General features: G+C 33.1%; 1 protein-coding gene and 1 pseudogene across 1 annotated transcript; one reads left to right on the forward strand and one right to left on the reverse strand.

The window, feature by feature from the left end:
* Nucleotides 1–27: 27 nt before the first annotated feature.
* LOC110672237 (pentatricopeptide repeat-containing protein At3g50420) lies at nucleotides 28–2,850 on the reverse strand. Its single transcript, XM_021834956.2, has one exon. The coding sequence runs from the start codon at nucleotides 2,469–2,471 to the stop codon at nucleotides 339–341; it is 2,133 nt and encodes a 710-aa protein (XP_021690648.2). The 5' UTR covers nucleotides 2,472–2,850; the 3' UTR covers nucleotides 28–338.
* A 6,165-nt stretch (nucleotides 2,851–9,015) lies between these two features.
* On the forward strand, nucleotides 9,016–10,316 carry LOC131181552 (methyl jasmonate esterase 1-like; annotated as a pseudogene).
* The last annotated feature ends 11,438 nt before the right edge of the window (nucleotides 10,317–21,754 follow it).

Consider the following 21,754-nt stretch of genomic DNA (forward strand, 5'->3'; position numbering starts at 1 on the left):
AATAATGGGTCTGTTTTTTCACAAAAATTCCTCTGCAAACTTAAGACCGATCATGCAATTAATTATGATAAACTTGTTTTCGTTTTACAATATCTTTACAAAACGGGACTGAAAAATTGCAATAGATATGATTGATGTATTCCTTTTGCTTCAGCCTAGGTTTAGAGTTCAGATACCTCAAGTTAGCCGCATGTTCAATAAACTGCAGGCATAGTGCTTCTCTCAATTGGGCATGATTTGGCTGGAAAGCTTGCACAAATTGCAGCTTTGATGCTTAAACAATCACTTGGGAAATGAAAACACAACTATAGTGTTCTTGTTAGATAGTCTTAAAGGTCCTATGTAGAATATATCCTTGCATTAAATTCATATTCATACGTAACTGATCTGATCATGTTCCCCTGTAGTTTATGCACTTCAGCTTGAGCTTCATCAATCACAGGGTTTGATTGGTCGTCAGAAGAGAATACATGAATATCATTCTTGTCCTCTATCCAGCTTATTCCAGGATCTTTTTCTAAAATCAACCCTCTTATCTTTCTCCTCAGCTCGGCAACACCATCCCATCTCCCTACAGCAGCATAAAGATTTGAAAGCAAAATATGTGTTGCACTATCTTGTGGATCTAGTCTTAACACTTGTTCTGCTGCACGAACTCCTATTTTCAAATTCCTTCTGTTGACACAAGAACTTAGCAAAGTTCTCCATAGTTTCAAATGCTCTTCGCTATAGGTTGATTCGGCAATAAGTTCTTCTGCCTCATCCAGAAATCCTGCTCGACTTAATAAACTTACCATGCAACTATAATGCTTAGGACCTGGTATAATGCCATTCTTCTTCATATAGTCCCACAAGAACTTCCCCTTTTCAACCATGCCACTATGATTGCAAGCAGACAGAAGAGACAAAAATGTTACTTGATCAGGTCTTAGACCATATTCTAAGACCTCGTCAAAGAGCATCATTGCCTCCTCTGCCATTCCATGGTGGCTATATCCACCGATCATTGAATTCCAACACTTCAAATCAGGATTAGAAACTTGATAAAATATTAACTCTGCAGCTTTTAGGTTACCATTTTTTGCATACATATCTACAAGACTTCCAAAAACAGACATTTCAGCATCACATCCTGTTTTAACAGCCTGGGTGTGAATCATCTGTCCTTGCTTTAAAGTTGCAAGGTCAGCACAAGCACTCAGAGCTCCACTAATAGCAAAACTGTCAAACTTAAGGCCTTCCTGACACATCTTGCAGAATAATTTTATTGCACTTTCCCCATCACCCAACCTAGAGTGACCCATAATCATTTCTGTCCAGAGAACGACATCCTTCTTTTTCATCGAACTGAAAACCTCTTGAGCAGATTCAGTGTCACTGTTTTTGAAATACATTGACAACAGTGCAGTTCCTATGAAGACGCTCCAGTGCAGCCCTGCTTTCATAACTTGGGCATGGAGAGGTTGCCCATAAGCAGTTGCTGGAAATTCAGCAGTAGCGGAAATAACTGCAGTAAAAGTATACTCATCTGGTTTAGAAACAGACATTCCAAGCAACTTGACAAACATATCCATAGCTTTCTCTCCCTCTCCCTTTTTTGCACACCAAGAAATCATCAAATTCCATGAAACTAAACTTGGGCTCTCAATTCTGCTAAAGACATTAAAAACATTTTTGGTATCAACACAGCTGCAGTACATTTCAAGCAAGGTATTCTGTAAAGCTGAATCAGATAGTATATTCAAAATAATGACTAGGGCATGAATTACTCGTCCACAACTATAACCTTGCAATTTGCTACAAGCACTCAACACCATTGAGCATGTGAACTGGGTAGGAATAACACCAGACCTCAGCATTGCACTGAATAGACAAAGTCCATCCTTCATCCTCCCATTCTTCAACTCCCCAAATATCATAGAATTCCACAAAACAACATCTTTATCCACTACACAACCAAACACCTTATTCATGGAGTCCAAATCCCCACAATTTGAGTACATCCCAAGCAACGATGTCTGAACACAAATATCATTAACAAACCCAGATTTTACAACTTGAGCATGAAGCATTGAGCCCAAAAACCAATTCTCAAGGGAACAACACACTTGCAGTAAGCTTGTAAAGGTTGCTCCATTAGGACGCAGGCCTTGAATTCCCATCTGGGAAAGTAACTTGAAACTCAAAATCTCGTAATTATGATCTCTAGAATACGCTGCAATAAGGGCATTATAGGAAATAACATTTCTTTGAGGCATTCTGTCAAACAGCTGTTGCGCGTATAAAACAGAACCACAATGCGCATACATAGCAATGAGATTGTTATTGGGGTACGGAGATTGGGCATAACCGGTGGAGGCGGTGGTGGTTAAGATTAAAGCGTGGAGTTGCCGGGCTTTTCTAAGGGAGGTAATGGTGGTACACTTCTGTATTAGAGTTGCTAAGAAAGAAGCTTCGCTTAAGGGTAGCATTAAAAAGACCTGAACTGAGTTTTTCCAGACTTTACCCGCCAAATAGAATCGTTTTTCAATTCAAACCCTCTGATACGCACCGTTTTTAAGCCGTTCGCTGTGCCTGAGGGTCAAAACATAGATACGCAGCAACTCGGCACTAGCAGCCTAGCACCACCATCGCTGTATCTTTATAATCCCCACTCATTTTGAAGCTGAAGGAAACAAAATTTCTCTTGTATAACCAACGACAGGAGAAGAAGGATCTTCTAATTGCTCCCATTTGTTAATAGCACCGTGGGTATTTTTTTTGTTAGCCCCATTTTTGCTTATAGCTTATAGCTTGAGGCTTTTTTGTGTTATGTTGTCGTAGCGATTACAGTATTGCAGCGTAGTGTGTTGGAAAGTGCCAAAATGTTGTTCAGAATTGGCAATTGCCAAAATGTTGTCACGCACACACACACCCTCTAGAGCCTTCAACATTTGGAACTGAGGACTCATGTTGTGACTCATCTTGTTTTGTCGTCTTAAAAATCTAGACTAGAAATGCTAACTGGTCTACAGCTCCAATTATTCGAGTTCCATGCAACTCGTTAAAATATTGGCATAATTACAATAAAAGTTTAATTTTTTTTTTCTTTTTTTTCGATGGTTTCAATTTTTCCACAATCAATTAATTTTTTTAAATTTGGAAAAATTTTATTTAAAAATTAAAATTAAATTTGGATAAGTGTACTCTTGCTAATGTGACATGTTAAGTGACATTATTCATAATTATAAATTAAAAATAATTAATATGCTTTATAATAAATTGTTATTTTATTTATAAATTTTATTATTGTAAACACTTTGAATTGTTATTATTATTAATATTTTAATTTTTCATTAATAATCTTTTAATTAATGAATTAATTATATAAAAAATAAATTAATAAAAATAATAGACATATACGACCTTTAAAATGCTTTCTTTTTTTAATATAAAATTTAAATATTAATCATAAATAAAATTAATTTATCCTTCTAATTAGGTATTTATTGAAATAAACTATATAAGAAAAACAAAAACTAATAAACAAAGGGAACATTGCTATCATTATTTGGGAAGAAAAAAAAAGGAAAGAAAGATTAACTCCAAAAGTTTTTTAATATTAAAAATATGCTATCTTAGCAAATTATAATATCTTATCATTTATTCAAGAGGAATTTCATTGATTGTCGGCAACTATTTGGTGATGGGTTGTGTTTATTTTGTTAGGTTATTTATGCTTATATGGTATTTATTAAATTAAAAAAATATATTTTTAATGATTTTGAATGAATAAATTTTGAGTTATCCAAGTGTTGATTTATAAAATTTGAATCATTTGATTATGGGTGGAGAAAAATTAATTATAAAATATAAAAATTAATTATAAAAATTAATAAAGAAAATATAATTTTTAATTTCACAAGTGTTATATAAAAAAAAAAAATAAAAAACTGACTATTAAAGATCATAAAAAAAATTTTATGTTACCTAAATTATATATCAAATATTTATATTACAAATTAATGAGATTCCATATATTTAATCTATCCATTATTTTTTTTTATTGTAGCATTATCTTTTTCTAGTTTCTCTACATGAAAAAGCGCCATAAATTCTTATTAAATTTTTATAATCATATCAATTTTATATAAATTGATAAAATATTACTAAATATTAATAACAATCAATCAAACATATTTGCGAAATATTCATTAAAATAATTTTTAATTTACTACTTAATTAAAAGTATGAATATTCATCCTAATATCTTTCAGGGTCAATTTCTGATATCTAAATCATATCAATTGTTGTTGTTCTTGATTGCCTTTTCCAAGTGTATATAAATGGAAAATAAAATTCTTCTATTTCTTATATCAAACATATTTTTATCTTGGCGTTATTTGGGATATTGGCTTTTTTTTTTTTTATTTAATTTATTGAGTTGCACAGTTTTTTTTTTTTTTAAACTATCTATCATAAAAAGGTTATTTAATTTATCTTTCTATTCTCTATAATTTCTTTTAATTATGGGATACAAGTTAATTTTAAATTTTTATTTTTAGTTTTTTATTATAATATAATATAATTAAATTTTAATCAAAATAATTGTAGGTAAAACTTTATGTTCAATGCTAAATTGAGAAAAATTTCAAGTTCTTAAACTTATGACATTATAACAGTGCGGTTCTAATTTAAAAATATAATATAAAACATTTTGAAATTTAATTAAATAATCAATAAACTTCTTATTATGTCCATTTTCAAGTTATCAATTAGATATGAAATTATTTCTTTTTTTTTTTAAATTAAAAATTACTTAAATACCCTTCAATAAAAAAAGAATTTTTTCTCGTACTCTCTTAGTTTTTCTCCACCCACAATTTCTCTGTTTCTTCCTTGCTCTATTCTCCTGCAAATTCATATGTTTATCTCAAATACCCATTTCCACTCCTCACAAATACATTAGTTTTCCATAACTTTCCTAACAAAATATATTAAAAAAAATACGAACAAAATAAAAAAAAATGTTGCACAATGGCACTGTCCCTCTCCACACATCCTTCCTTCACTGCCACGATGGATTGTAAACCAAAAACCCATTTATTCTTGTCTCTTCCTCTCCATTATTTCAATCGAATCTCTCTCTATTACCACTGACTAAACTAAAATCGATGTTTTCCCATCTGTCTCTATGACTCTGCCCTCATCGTGGATCAGTATCAATGCACCTGGATTTGGGTCACTTGATCCTAATTTTTTTTGATGGCCCTTGTTTGGGATAGGATGAAGAGAGATCTGCCCATGGATTAATCTTTCACCTAGAAATGGCATGTGAGTTTCCATTAGCAATGTGAAATTACACGGATGTTGAGAATGGGTGCCTCATGCAACCATGGGCAGAACTATAAACCCGTTCTTGGGAGGGCCAAAAATAAATATTAAAGCAAAGTTAAATGAAATCTTGATAAAACTATAGAGACTAAAATAAAAAAAATAAAATATTAAGAGATCAAATTTAAATAATATCAAAAATATAAATGAAATTTATATATGCAAAGGTTAAAACAAAAATAAAAATATTAGAGGGATAAATAATAATTAAAAAAAAAAACCAAAATTTATAGGTGAAAATTTAATTTTAAAAATTTTAGGAGGATAAACAATAATTTTTCTAAAAAATATATTATAAATTATGGGTAATATTTTAATTTTAAAAACCTCAAAGACAATGTAGTTCCTCCCGTGCAATGACCCATTTGAATGTACAATGACTTCTCATGACCCACCACCATTCATGGAGAATCAGTCCGTTTTAGGCTTAGAGAGGTAAAGGTGTTGAGATGAATTTGCTTATAACCCATTAATTCAAGGCAAATTGGGAGCTGGGTTTGCTACCAGAAAGAGTTTGTGTAGCTTGTGATGTTGCTGTGCTAGGTTTTGCAACAGGCAGATCAGGATACCCATGGGACTGAGTTGCTGTATTGCAATCGATTAAGCCAAGTCCATCAGTGGAGAATCGGTGCTCGAATTTTATTTGTACTTGAATTTGGTTGTGAATTCTGAGATTATGTAAATTGATGCAATTCTTTTTATTTACTTTAGTTTGTACTTGAATTTAATTGTGGAATGGAATGATGTGAATTTTATTTTCATAGATTGTTTGTTGTTTGTGAATTGATTTGGATTTCCTTTTTGATATTTTCTTGTCAATTCTTGTTGGTTAACTAGAGTGAGAAACAAGAGGGAAGAGTAGAAATTTTAAGAGGTAGAGAGAGTGATTAAGAGAGAGATCAAGAGAGACAGAGTGACAATTTTAGGAAGAGAGATAGAGATTGAGAATATACGTGTGTTAGGCTCTGTTTGGATAGGGTAAGGGAAGGATATTTAATGGAAGGGTAAAAGAGGATAAGGAGGGGGGAGGGCAAGAAGGGTTACAATAAAAAAAATCTTATGTTTGAAAAGGAGTGAATTAATAGAAAGATAAAGAGATATAATGTATATTCTTTATATTTGGAAAGAGATGAAAAAAGAGTAAATGATTATTAGAATTACAAAAATATCATTTCCTATTAGATATAATTTATTTTTTATTTTTTTTAATATGCAAATTAATGCTTTTTAACTTGGAGATCAATAATTTGCATTTTTGATTGTCTCTTTATGTTAAAGCCTTTTGTTTGTATTGGCAAATTAAATTTATTTTTAATGAGTATAATTGAATTTTTAATAAAAAAAATTAATGACACAATAGAAAAATAAAAAATAAAATAATTTTCAATTCTCACCTTCTCCTGCTTACACTCCAATTTGGGGTGTAAGAAAAATTGAGATTTGAGGAGTAAGAGAGGATAAGGCGTATCCTTACTTACCCTTACCCTTCATTAACTCACCTCTTTCCAAGCAAGGGTAAAATGATTACTTACCCCTCTTTACTTTTATTTATCTCTCATTCACCCTCATCCAAACAGACCTGAGGAGAGAGAGAGGAAGGAGAGGATATAGAGAGAGACTAGGGGAAAGAGTATATAGAGAGAGAAAGACAGATGCGCTGAGAAAAAATAAATTTTTTAAAAGATATTTAAGTTATTTTATAATGTTATAATATGGAAACTGATTATGGTCATAGGAAGTCAAAAGATATTTTGTGTTATTTATAAAATTTGAGAAAATTTATATTATAAATTAAAATTTAGGTATGATACAGTTATAATTAAGGGCAATTTTACGTTGGGAATGGGCACTTGCCCCCACCACCATTTAAAATTCTTTCACTGAATTTAACAATTTTGTCCTCACAAAATTTATTGATTTTGTCTCATTTAATTTTGTCCCCACTAAATTTATTAATTTTGATATATTTAATTTTATCCGACTAAATTTATCAATTTTGCCCCTATAATTCACTTAATTTTTTAAGTTTTTATTTATTTATTTATTTAATTGTACTTATACTAAATGCAACCCATTTTTTTTTAATTTTAATAAGAATGTTGCTAAAAACTAAAATAAATAAATAAAATTACCACTAAATTAGATTAATTTATTCATTGTAACATATATTTTTGCTAAGTTCAATCTCATAAGTAGCAATCTCCATCCTTAAACTAAAGAAAAAACACATTTTTTTTTATGTAAATTATATAATATTAGTTTTTCCACAATTACCTTTCTCACGAAAAAACTTTCTCTAAAGATAAATGTATTATAGTTAAATTTATCACTCTCACGTGAAAATTCAAATAGTTAATTATAAAAATAATGAATGACTTATTAAGTAATATATATATATATACACGTATGATGGAATCAAAAATTAAAATTAAAAATTTAAAAAATACATAAAAAATTCTAATGAGCTTTATTACTTTTATTCTTAATATTTTTCATGCTTAATTTTATTTGAATGCATGTGTATAGTGTCTCTATTTATATATGCTTATGTATACTTAACGTATATTGCCCCATTGACTAAATTTTTTAAATCGTTCCTGATTATAACACCTTATGTTAAGGACAATGAGTAAAATTAATCCTGCCAAATTACTTAATCATTTTCTGTATTTCATATATTTTGCGCCTCATTAAGTTTCTATCATATTTTTAATTATTAGATTTTATAATAAGTGATAAATAAATAAAAAATATTTAAAATTTAATATAAATATAGTGTGTGAGAAATAAATTAAATAAAAATATGTAAAAATATATTATAAATTAATTTATTATTATGAAATTATTTGTCTTAATAAATTTAATTTATCCATTAAATTTATCAAGCATGTTTATATATATAAATATATATGTTTTGACAAAATTTTTGTAATTACGTTTTATGTAATTTTAGTGTGTGTGGAATATAAAACTTAATATGCTTTGATAAAATTACTATAGTTTTGTTAACGTGTACGTTTCTTGTCTCGTGAGTGCGTGTCTTTTTAATCAATTAAAAAAAAAAGAATTTGATTTTGTTCAATGTGAGTCTATCTACCTTTGGGTGGCTAGACTAATCCTTTGTGATCCTATGTAGAAGATAGATTTACATATTTTAATGAAATTGTCATAAAATGCGTGTACCTTCCTATTTGTGCGTGCGCGTGTTACAATGGAAATTTCTTACGTCACTCTTGTTGCAATATTTAATTTACTTTAGCCTCAAATTTTAGAAGAAATCATTTGTGACAAAATAATGTGACCAAATTTTTTATCATTATATGTTGCATTCATATGTGTTATACGTTTATTATGTCAGAATATATAGTGACAAAATGACACCTCATCTATAATAAATTTATTGTAGTGATTCGGCCAATGTTCCTACTTGTCTTATTAAAGATAACTCGAAAAAATGCCGTGTGAATGAGAATTATCGATTGTAGGTCCAGTAGAAGGGAGCCCTTGAATTGTGTAATGTGACAGTTTTTGGACTTTTATTAGTAAAATCATCTCACAACAAGTGTATATAGCCGAAATCGAGTGGGTTAAAGGATTTCATTCAGAGTAGGACTCAATCAAACATAAGAGAAAGCAAAGGTGAGGTGATAGAACATGGAGGAGAGGCAGAGGCATTTTGTGTTTAGTCCATTGAGCCTGTCATGGAGCATGGTGTTGGTATAAGGTGGTAACTCTGCTAAAATCAGCAGGTCACAAAGTTACAGCTTTGGACCTAGCTGCCTCTGGAGTACATCCTACGCAGGCTGATGATATCCATTCATTTTCGGAATATTATGAGCCATTGATGGAATTCATGACGTCTCTTCCACCAGAAGAGAAGGTGATTCTAGTAGGTCACAGTATGGGTGGGTACAGCATATCTGCTGCAATGGAAAGGTTTCCTGAGAAAATTTCTGCTGGCGTCTTTGCTACAGCTTTTATGCCAGGCCCTGACTTCAGTTACATGACTTTAAAAGAAGAGGTGCCATTTCCTCTCCATCTTCCTCCTCTCACATACACTCGCGCGCATACGTGCATACATTAATTTTTCTTTTTTCCTTCGTTTATAGTGGAAATTTAGTTAGTTGTTAATTATTCTGTTAGTTGCTGTTGTGTTGGCTGTTAATCATTCAAAATTTAAGCTGGACATGAGGTTGGGTTCAGCTTTGGCCGAATTAAGGATTATAAATATATGGTCTGCCATTTAGAAGATGCAATCTGCGATCCAATAGGTTCAGGTCAAAGATATCTATTTAAGTGATAACTGTGAAGATTGTCCGACATGGGTACAAACACTCGTACATGTGTGTATCCTTTGTGAACTTGTGCTTGCTATTACTATTTCCTAAATTTGCCTTTTATTTGCGAATTAGTGGTAATATCTACTTCTGAAAAATTTACAGCATGAAAAACAAATCGGTTCATACATGGACATAAAATACAATTTTGCTGATGGACAAAACAACCCTCCAACCTCCTTGTTGTTCGGACCCAACATTTTGTCAACAAAGTTTTACCAGCTCTCCCCAGCTGAGGTGATAGCATTATCACTTACTGTTATTCATAATTTTTTTTCTCCTATATACAATTAGATAGCTTATCTGTTTTCTTGAATCAAGCAGGATCTCACTCTAGCTACACTGGCATTGAGACCATTCCCTCTCCGTGATGATGGAGGTGCACTAAATGTGGTGGTCACCAAAGAGAAATATGGCTCTGTTCCTCGAATTTACGTTGTGTGTGGCCGAGATAATATAATAAAGGAGGATTATCAGAGGTGGATGATCGACAACAATCCAACTGATGAGGTTAAGTTTATTGCTGATTCTGATCACATGGTCATGTTTTCCAAACCACAAGAGCTTTGTTCTTGCCTCCATGCGATTGGAAAGAAATACCTGTGAATTCACACTTCCTTGTTGTGGGAGCTTACTGGCCTGCTGATGCATAATATAAGAGAAGAATGCTTGGAAAATAATGTACTAATTTGGATGTAGAATATCGTTTAATAATGTTCATCAAATTGCTTACTTCAATTTGGTACAGTAAAACTGAATTTTTATATCGCTTCCCATGTATGAAATAATTAGCCAATAGAAAAAGGAGGCAGTTATGAAATGGCCCCTCCAATACCTCATGTTTATATATCTATACATGCTGTAGAACTCGAGCGATGTGGTTACTTTTTATATTTATTATATTAATATAATTAATAAATAAAAATATTTATATTAAAATTATATTTAATATTAAATTTTAAAAATAATTATTTAGTTCTTATATTTTAATAAAATTAATTATTTAATTTTTATATTTTAAAAAATATATTATTTAGTTCATATATTTTACTTTTATAAAATTATTTAATCCAATTAAAGAATTTTAATAATTATTATTTGATCTCCCTATTTTAATACTTTGGATATTTTATAAGATAGTATTACTTTATCATACTAGCCATTAGATTTTTTTAATGTTGGAATCTGAACCATTAAAAATTTATGCAGATTAATTACCGGATATCCATTAAACCAGTATGAAAACCATGTGTACAAAAATCTTCTTTTCATTGTCTTTGTTTTTCCTTGTACTGTTCTTTTAAGTGGTCTATTGGGTTGCTTTTTCTCTCAAATCTGCTGCTGGTGGCTTCCCTCTCACAATTCGTTATTCTCTATCACTAAATTCTACTAGAATAATTGTTTGAAATCGAAGTGGCTATGAAGAAATGAAGAAGAATTGATTGACTGATAAAACTGAATTACAATAGACTTCAGCTGATACATATATATATACAAGACAAAGAATAACTGTTTCTATAACTAAGTATGTGCACATGTCACTAAAAGCTAATTAATTAACTAATCTATGTTATTTTGGTGCCTTCTGTATACTGGTCTAATACCCGCCGCAAGCTGGAGATTATATGTTAATTATTCCCAACTTGGCAATTAACTCTCGGAATGGAATAACACCAAGTGGCTTGGTACGAATGTTTGCTAGCTGAGCTGATGAAGAAAGTGGAAGTAACTTTATGAGGCCATAACATAATTTTTGTCACAACAAGTCATAATTTATTCTGTATGCTTCGTGTGTTTATGAAAGGTTGGATTAGCAACAATTTGAAGAGCTGACTTATTATCACTAAAAAGAAGTGCTGGCTGAGAATGCAGAACATGTAAATCAGTTAGCAAGTATTGCAACCATTGCAGCTCACAAGTGGTTGAACCCAAGGTTCTGTATTCTACTTCTAAAGAGAAGTGAGAAACAATTGGTTACTTTTTGGCTCACCAACAAATAAGAGAAGACCTAAGAAAAATACAATATCCTGTGATTGACTTGCTAAAAGCTATGCACCTTGCCCAATCTAAGTCACTGAAGGCCCTTAATTGAGAGGCAAAAGAAGTAGAAAAATAAAGTCCTGCTCCTAGAGATCCCTTTATATATTGAAGAACTCTGTGAGCTACTTGTAAGTGCTGAGATGTAGGCTTGTCCATGAATTGACTAAGTTATTGAGTGGCAACTGAAATATGAGGTCTTGTAGATGTGAGATACAATAACCTGCCAACAAGCCTACAATAACCTGCCAACAAGCCTTCTATACTGTTGAACATTAGTTAAAGGATCACCTTCAGTTGGGCTAAGTTTGAGCTTACAGCCCATAGGAGTTGGGGTAGGTTTACAATCTAAAAAACCTGCATCAGAGAGTATGTCAACAGCATACTTCCTTTGACTCAAAGTGATTCCTAATCTTGACCTTGTTACGCTTAATTTTTTAAAAAAATTAGCAACCAACAATCGGTTGGTAAAATTGGTTGCTAATTCACTTTTATAAACTATTACTTATTCTTTTCCCTATTACTTGTAACGATCCAGCCTGGGGGCAGTTGCCGGTGCTAGGGATCGGGTTAGTTTAAAGCTATCGAAACTTGTAGCAAGCCAAAAAACCTGTTAAACATGAACATATTTTTGTATCTCATAGTCCAAGCATACTTCAATATTACACTTTAGTTTTCTCATTTATAAATAACATAGAATTGACTCAGAATTTAAATCTTTACATACATAAAATCACTAAAGTGCAATTAGTTCATACATACACACTCACATGAGGAGTTGGCTTAGATTTTAAATATACATAATTACATCACTTATACTTAAGACAAAACATTTATCAAAACTTGAATACTAGCACAGTAACTATTCCTTTACATAATACATGTCTACTAAACATACAACATACGTAAAAGTACTCTACAGCTACTCCAGCTGCTCTAGCTCTAAACGATTCTTCTACTCTTGCACTTTTGCACTTGGGGTTAGAGGAAAGGGATAAGGTTACCCAAGCTAAGTGAGTAAACTAACCATCATCAATTAATTATATTATTTATTTCATACATATACAATGCATCACCCACATGAGTTTTCACATATAAAACATTTCACATAAGGTGAAATTATCACTAATGATTCCTCAGATCTAATGTGTCTAACTCATATAGAGGCTCCTCAAGACTTTCACTTAATATATCCAATGTGCTTGGCTCATACAAAGGCTCCTCAGGACTTTCGCCTGGTCTTACCACCACAGATCATGCATGATCACATCATAAATATAACATATATATAACATAGGGGGAACCAGTGGCACATCTAAATTTCATCATACATCAATAACAATTATGCAAAAATGCAACATATTCGTGCTCTAGATACATATATCCTAGTAAACAATAAAATGTTGCATGTGGATGTTCATGAATTACATTTAAAGAATTTACATTTATTAGGGTTAGAGTTACTCACCTCTTGTAGCCTATCAACCACCTAACACGAATGATAGCTAGCCTCAAATCCTTAGCTTCCCGAATCCCTCAAGTATGATCCTATAAACATCGGAACCTAAGGAGTTATTCGAAGCTCTAAAACTCTATACACACATCAAATATCTTATTCTAGGTCCTTAGAAACCATAAAATCATGTTTTGGAATCTTGGAATTAAAGGAAAAATAAAGCTAGCAAAACCAAGTTCAGCTGCTAGAGTCTTGAACTTCGATTGCCGAACCCTTGGACATTGGGAGCCCATTTTATGTAGTAGCCACTGCGACTACTGAAGTCTTGGACTTCGGTTGCAAAACTTGGAATTTCTCTAGATTCATTCTTGAGACACTACATACTTCGGCTGCCGAAATAATGATTTTTAATAGCCAAACTTGGAAATTTCTAGAATTCCCAAGCGGAAAACCCAAAAACACACTCCAAGCTTCCAAAACACATTCCAACTATCAAGCACTATTCTAAGACAAATAACAACTTAAGAAACTCCAATAAACACACATGCAATAAAATTAGAGGTGAGTTATTAAAGATTCTCAATCTTTCCTTTAAAACATGCAAACTGTAACATCCTCATTTTCGTAGCTCGTACATCCTACTCTTTCGACGGCTAATGTTTATCCTGGAAATTCGAAATGTCTGGAACTACACTTAATTGACAGTGAGGAAGCATAAAATAATAAAATATGTGATGAGAAAAATTAAGAAAAAATAAAAGAGATAAAATGTGACTAAGTTAAACGAGCCAGACCCATTGCGATGGGTGACCACACCGGAAAGTTACGGCGATGACCGTTGACTAGCCTTGGACTGCGGGGAACCTGGGAAAAATATTTTCGGGACCAAATTAAAGGTCTATAGAGGTGTAATTGACATTGGAGATGTCAAAGAAAATTTAGTAAGTCAATATAACAAAAACAAAAATTTAAGGAATCGGTGGCACAAAGAGTAAATCAGTAGCACCGAAAAAGTCCGAATTTGACCCGAAGAGGGGTATTTTGGTCAATTGACACCTATAGTTGACTTTTGACCTCAATGTCCATTAAAAATAAGTGGTATTACACTTTGAAAATGTCATAAAAAAAATAAAAATGAGGTACATTATATAAATAGTGGAAGAAATGAGGCAAATGTGCAAATTATGGAACTTTAAGTAATTAAATCATTAATTTATGGTTAGTGCTCCACTAACTTAGATTTTGGGACACATATATAAGCCAATTTGGGATAGAAATGTTCATCTTCAACCTTGGAAACAAACCAGCCGAGAAAAACACCATGGAAATCCTCCATGGCCAAACCTCACTCCACCACCATGCACTCATGATTCAAGCCTCCTTTCCACTTGGTTTCTTCATTAAAGCTTGCACACACACCTTGGGCAGCATGTTGGGAGCAAAAAGAAGAGGATTTGATGAGGTTTTGGTCAAGCTCAAAAAAGGTTAGTGCTAGTTTTTCATCCCTTGCTTCATTAAAGTTTGTTTTAAGGTTGAGATGAGTTGAATGGTGAAGAAATTTGAAGGTTTTGATGAGTTATTGATGTGTACAATTTTTGGCAGCCATGGGAGCTCATGTTCTTTGAATTTTTCTTACATTAAATTGATGGGAATTAGTGTTAATGGAGTTACATTGAAGTGCTAGCCAATTAATTCCCATGTATGTGTAAGTAAGTATTGAATTTAGGGGTTTTGGAAAGAAATTTGGAGACCTTAGCAAACTGCCATTTTTGGCAGCCTTGAAGTGCATGGATTGATGCTTGATTTCGTGAATTAAATTGATGAATTATGGTAATTATGGTTTAAGGGCAGTATATGTGAAGTAGAGGTGGAATTGTATGTAGTAAAACAGTAAGTGAATACATGTATATATTATGTTGAATTTAATTTTGAGAATTAGGGTGGTAATATGTGTATTGAACACTTGTGTATTCTGCCCAAATTGACCAACATGAGACTTGATGAATAAGATTAGAAGTGCTATGAATATTGTATTGTAGTTTGGGAGAAGGAGGATTAAACATTGGACGTGCAAATTGTGTGTAGGTTGTGTGATTGATGAAGACAGTGTATAAATTAGGCCATAACTGACCTTGTGTGACCCCAATTGGTATGAGGCTAATTGGAGATAAAACTAGACCTAAATTGGACCAACTTTCATGTAGAAGCCTTACAAAAAATCTGTCCAGAAAGTGACTCAAAAAGTGACCTAATCCGGAATAGGTAACTTGGCAAATCCAGAATTTGACCATATGAACAGTAGCCAGTATTTTGGCCATAACTCACTCAAAACAAGTCCAAATGACCTGCAATTTATATCATTGGTAAGCTTAGACATAGGGCTACAACTTTGGTAGAGACCACCAAGCCCATAAATGCCATTAAGCAATTCAAATTGATTGCCCAAGTTGGGTTACAAAAACTGGCTGAATTGACTTTGACTTAAAAATGACCTAATTGTGCAATATAAGTGCAACTGAACCAGCCATAGTAAAATGACCATATCTTGGTCTACACAACTCCAAATGACCTGAATTTTATATCAATGGAAAGCTTAGATATAGAGCTACAACTTTGGTGAAGATCACAGAACCCAGAAATGTCATTTACTAAGTCAAATTGCTTACACAAGTTGAGGTAATAAAACTGTCTAGAACCATTGCAACCTAGAATTTGACCATTTAAACAGTAGTCACTAAAATGACCATAACTCACTCAAAACAGGTCCAAATGACCTAAAATTTATACCATGGAAAGCTTAGACATAGAGCTACAATTCTTATGAAGACACCAAAGCCCAGAAATGACCAGAACCAAGTCAAATTGCTTGCCCAAATTAGGGTACCAAAACTGCCAGAACTGAATTTGACCTAAAATTGACCAAATTTTGCATTAATGATGCAATCTGTCCAGCTTTAGTAAATTGACCATATCTTGGTCTATACAACTCAGAATGACTTGAAATTTGTGCCAAAAGTTCAATAAGACATAGAGCTACAATTTTGCTTCTTTGACAAGAAGCTAAAAACTAAGAGAAATAGAACATTAAGCTAGACCAATCTAGCATACTAAAATTGAAAAATTGACATTAACATACAATGAAGCCTTGAAGTAATTTGGCAATAAATGCCAACTTGTAATAATTGTAAATTGTACTATATTGGTAGCATATTGAAATGCGAATTGTGACATGTTGATACTAGAATCAACTTATCCATGATGTATGAAAAGGTCAACATTTTCATTGACTAGTGAATTGTATAATGACCACTAAACCCTAAAAATAAATATTTAATCTTGTAATATGCCCTAGTTTGCCTAGTTGACTAGTTTGGATAGGTTGGCATGCCAATAGGATTCTGACAGCTGTTCTGTAAATGACTTCACACTGTACTGTATTTTCTGGCTTATTATGCCATACTATGATTTTAATAGCCTATGGCTATACGGATTGTGTTATTATACTCGGCTTAATGCCTGATTGATTATATGGCTTTTTAGCTACACTGTTTGCACACCGGGAGATACTTTGTGACCGATGGTGTGACGGCCCGAGGTACTAGGTACCCAGTGCTAGTATATCCGTTTATCTAGTCTGGTCAGTTTATAGGCTACAAGGGCAGTCAATTAAAACATTATTCAATTCAGGCAGTTAAGTTAAGTATACGAAAATTTCAGCACAGTTAAATTAAGCATTGAAGGAAATGAGTAAAAGAGATTAGCAATAGAAATATAACAAAAATACAATTTGCAGAATCGTAAAGACTTAAAATACAATACAGTTAGAATAATTGATTCTTGGATATCCGAATTATGATTTATTTCTTTCTTTATTTGTATGTATTATTTCTTGTTATATTATTGCACTACTAAGCAGAAATGCTTAGCGCGATGGAATTGTTTCCTCGTGCAGGTACTGAAGGTAAAACCAGTAGACTGTCGACTGAGATTTTTGAAGTCCAGATCTACAGAAGTGTTAGAAGAGTTCAAGGTTGTCACCTCTTCAGTAATGCATGTAGATAGAACTCATTTTAAGCATGTTTTCTAATCTGTACATTATAATTACTGCTTATATTATAATGTAAATTAGTAACTGTAATTTGATTTGTATATCCTGTATTTGATAAATTTATTTACTTAATTGGCAAATTATATAAGTTAATAAAATATAAGAATTCTGATATTTGAGTTGATTATCTAATCGTAATGATTCTGAATGAGATTGAGTTTGAGAAATTTTGAGACTGAATTTGAGTTTGAGAAACTGTTGAGAATGTTTTGAGATAATCTGAGTTATGAATTTGAGTATATATTGGAATTGTTTTTGGCAGGTTCAGAAGAACTGTTAGTCCAAATTACAGCCGGCACTCTGCCGGATTATCGTTCAAATTTTTGAATTTTCCAAATTAGTTAGATTTTGATAAAAGTAAAAATAGCCTAAACCTTAGATAAAGTTTTTGAATAAATAAATAAAGAACTATAATGAAATCAGATAAGATCAGGTGCTCCGGCACTTCGTGTGACACACTTTGTTCGGCTACACTGTAGATGGGTGAAGGGTGTTACACAAACACAACACATATCCAAGGACCCACTTACATAACTTGTTCAAAACCTAACCAAAACATTCTTACCAACTTCTTAAACCTATCAGGAACAAGTTTAAAGTATATCATTGCAAACCGTGATAAGATCCTCCTATATGCAATTCTTTTTCCCAAAACCAAAAACTTAAAACCATACAAAACCATACAAACTCACATGCAATTCAACCTCACTTTCCTAGTCGCAAATTCATACCAAAAACATATAGGAAATTCAATTGGAAAGAGGAAAAAAATCACCTTTCTCTTATAGGGCTAGGTAAAGAAAATGGAGGAAATCTTTAAGATCTTTTGAATTCTAAGACTCCCCAAGCAAACCAAGACTTTTAGCTTCTAAAAGATCAAAACAAAAGAATTCAAGGAGGAAAAATTCCTTTGCATGCAATAAAAGTTGAGAGAAAAGAGAAATTCAATTTTCTTTTTAAATTTAAACTGAAATGGCTATTTATACCCTTACTGTCGAAAGGATTTTTGGCTGCCTCAGAGTCCATTCTATCCAAAAAGAGTATTTGAACAATGAAAGGGATTTCGGTTGCTGAAAGGTCATTCTTCGGCTGCCGAAGTTCCTTCTGCCCAAAGAAACACTTAAACACTTTTGTGAGTCAAATCCTTTTAAAACCTTTTCATTTTTAAATATAGTTTGAACACCTCAAACACACATATATAGACATATACACCTTTTACCATCCTTCCCTTCATCCGTGAAATCTTTAAATTTGCCATAATATGTCATCTATGACAGAGATTCCAATGTCTAAAAATGGTGGGTGTTGCATTCTCCCCCCTCTAGAAACATTTGTCCTTGAATGTTAAACAAACAGATAACAACATGAACACTTAAAGCATAACATAGACAAACATAACAAAACATACCCAGAACAGGTGAGGATATTGCTATAACATGGAATCACGGGTCTCCCATGTGCATTCTTCTATGTTATAACAATTCCAAAGAACTTTAACCATAGGTATCTCCTTGGTTTTACGCTTCCTTATTTGCATATTCACGATCTAGACAGGTTGCTCAACATAAGAAATATCCTCTGAAATTTTTATATCGGGTTCTCTTATAACATTGTTTGGATCTGCCACATACTTCCACAACATAGAAAAATGAAACATCAGATGGATCCTCTCCATTTCTGGTGGTAAGGCTAGCTTTAAGATATATTTTTGACCCTTTGTAGCATTTCATATTGTCTAATATATCTTGGAGCTAGTTTGCCTCTCCTCCTAAACCAGATGACACCCTTTAATAGAGATACCTTTAGAAGCACCATATCCCCCTCTTGGAAAACCACTTCTCTTCTGTGGAGATCTACACAGCTCTTCTATTTGCTGGCTATTGTCTTTAACCTTGCCCTAATTAAAGGCATGGCCTAATTGGTGATTTCTACCAACTCTATTCCTGCTAAAGCTCTTTTACCTACTTCTTTCTAACACACAGGAGACCTACACTTCATTCCATACAGAGCTTCATATAGTGCCATTCCTATGCTAGAGTGATAGTTGTTATTGTATGCAAACACAATTAGAGGAAGGTACTTTTTCCACAATCCTCCAAAGTCAAGTACACACATTCTTAGCATATCCTCCAGAGTCTATATGGTCCTTTTTGATTGTCCAATTGTTTGAGGATGGAAAGTTATGTTGAAGTCCAACCTAGTGCCTAACTCATTTTGAAGACAACTCCAAAACCTTGATATGAACTGTGGTCCTCTGTCAGAGACTATTATCACTGGAGACTATCTATGCCACGTATACCTAAGCTAACTTATCCATAGAGCAATTAGCTCTTATAGGAATGAAGTAAGCAATCTTGGTCAACCTGTGCATTATAACCCATATTGACTCATGTCTGTTAGAGGCTACTAGTAACCTTATAACAAAGTCCATTGCCACATTTTCCCATTTCCATTTTGGAATGGGTAGTGGGTTAACCATTCCTGTTGGCTTTTGATGTTCCAGCTTCACTTTCTGATGGACTTCACAAGCAGACACAAATTGTGCAATCTCTTTCTTCATGGAAGGCCACCAATACACCTTCTTTAGGTCTTGATACATTTTGGTGGCTCCAGGATGGATTACTTAACATCGTGAGCTTCCCTCATAATGTCTCCTTTGAGCCTGATATCATCTGGTACACATAACCTACTACCATAACACTCCTTTCCCATCAAATTCGAACTCAAGGTTCTCACCCTCCTGTACCGTTTTAGCTATCTTTACCAATTCAGGGTCTTTGTACTGCCTCTCTGCTACTTATCTTAAGTACATTAATGTCACCTTCATATGAGCTATCCAAGTACCCTTAACTGATAACTCTAGTTGTAACCCTTCTCCAATTAGCTAGTGTAAATCCTTTAAGATAGGCCACCTTTCTACGGATATATGAGCCAAACTGCCAAATAATTTTCGACTGAGGGCATCTATAATAATATTGCCTTTCTCAGATGGTACTAGATGGTATAATCATAATCATTGAACAGTTCTACCCATTTCCTTTGTCTAAGATTTAGCTTTTTCTGGTTGAAAATGTACTGGAGACTCTTGTGGTCTATGAAAATTTCACATTTAGCCCCATTAGATAGTGTCTCAATATATTTAGGGCAAATACTATGACCACCATCTCTAAGTCATGAGTGAGACAATCAAATTCATGCTTCTTCAATTTCCTTGAAGCATAAGCTATTACTCTGCCATTCTACATAAGAACAGTAAATGGTGAAATCTTCATTGCCTGAAGGCAAGGCCAAGACTAGTGCTGAAATCAGATATTCATTAAGCTTCTGGAAGCTTTCCTCAGACTGATCATTCCATACAAACTTCTTGTTCTTTTGATTTAACTGAATCATTGGAGCAGCTATCTTGGAGAAATCAGGGACAAATCTCCTATAATAGCCCACCAAACTTAGGAACCTCTTGATCTCAGTCACTGTAGTTGGCCTCAGTCAATCTGCCACTGCTTTAACCTTCTTGGGATCCATTTTAATTCCCTTTTCTGACACTACATGTTCTAAGAAAGATATGCTCTTTAACCAGAACTCACACTTAGAAAACTTTACATATAACTGATGCTCCCTCAACATCTGAAGAATCATTCTTAGATGTTGTGCATGCTCTTCGTGTTTTCTAGAATACACTAATATGTCATCAATAAACATAATCACAAAGTGATCCAAATAAGGTCTAAATACCCTGTTCATGAGATCCATAAATGTAGTTGGGCATTCGTTAACCCAAACGGTATTACAAGAAACTCATAATGCCTGTATCTAGTCCAAAAAGTAGTTTTTGGAATATTTGTCTCCTTGATCCTGAACCGGTGATAGCTGGATCCTAAGTTTATTTTAAAGAAACAACTAGTTCTTGTCAGCTGATCAAATAGGTCATCAATATGAGGCAAAGGGTATTTATTCTTTGTGGTCACTTTATTCAACTGGCTGTAGCCTATGCACAACCTTAGGGATCTATCTTTCTTCTTCACAAATAGAGTAGGAGCACCCCAAAGAGAGGCACTCGGTCTGATGAGCCCCTTATTCACTAAACCCTACAGTTATTCTTTTAACTCCTTCAACTCTTCAGAAGCCATCCTACAAGGAGGGATAAATATGAGTTTAGTGCCAGGCATTAGATCAATTTTAAAATCTATCTCCCTCTCAGGTGGCAATTTAGTTAACTCTTCTGGAAACACGTCTAAAAATTCTCTTACCACAGGAATTGATCTTGGTTCAAGTCTAGTTTTTACAATTTCTTTAGCATGCACTATAAACCCTCTACACTTTTTTTGGAGCATCTTTTTGGCTTACATGATTGAGATCATACCCTTTATAGGTGCTACCTGATCTCCTTGGAATATTACAACTGACCCATCTTGTCCTCTAAACTCTATTATCTTGCTTTTGTAG

This window comes from Hevea brasiliensis, chromosome 7 (assembly GCF_030052815.1).
Source record: "Hevea brasiliensis isolate MT/VB/25A 57/8 chromosome 7, ASM3005281v1, whole genome shotgun sequence".
Taxonomy (NCBI): Eukaryota; Viridiplantae; Streptophyta; class Magnoliopsida; order Malpighiales; family Euphorbiaceae; genus Hevea; species Hevea brasiliensis.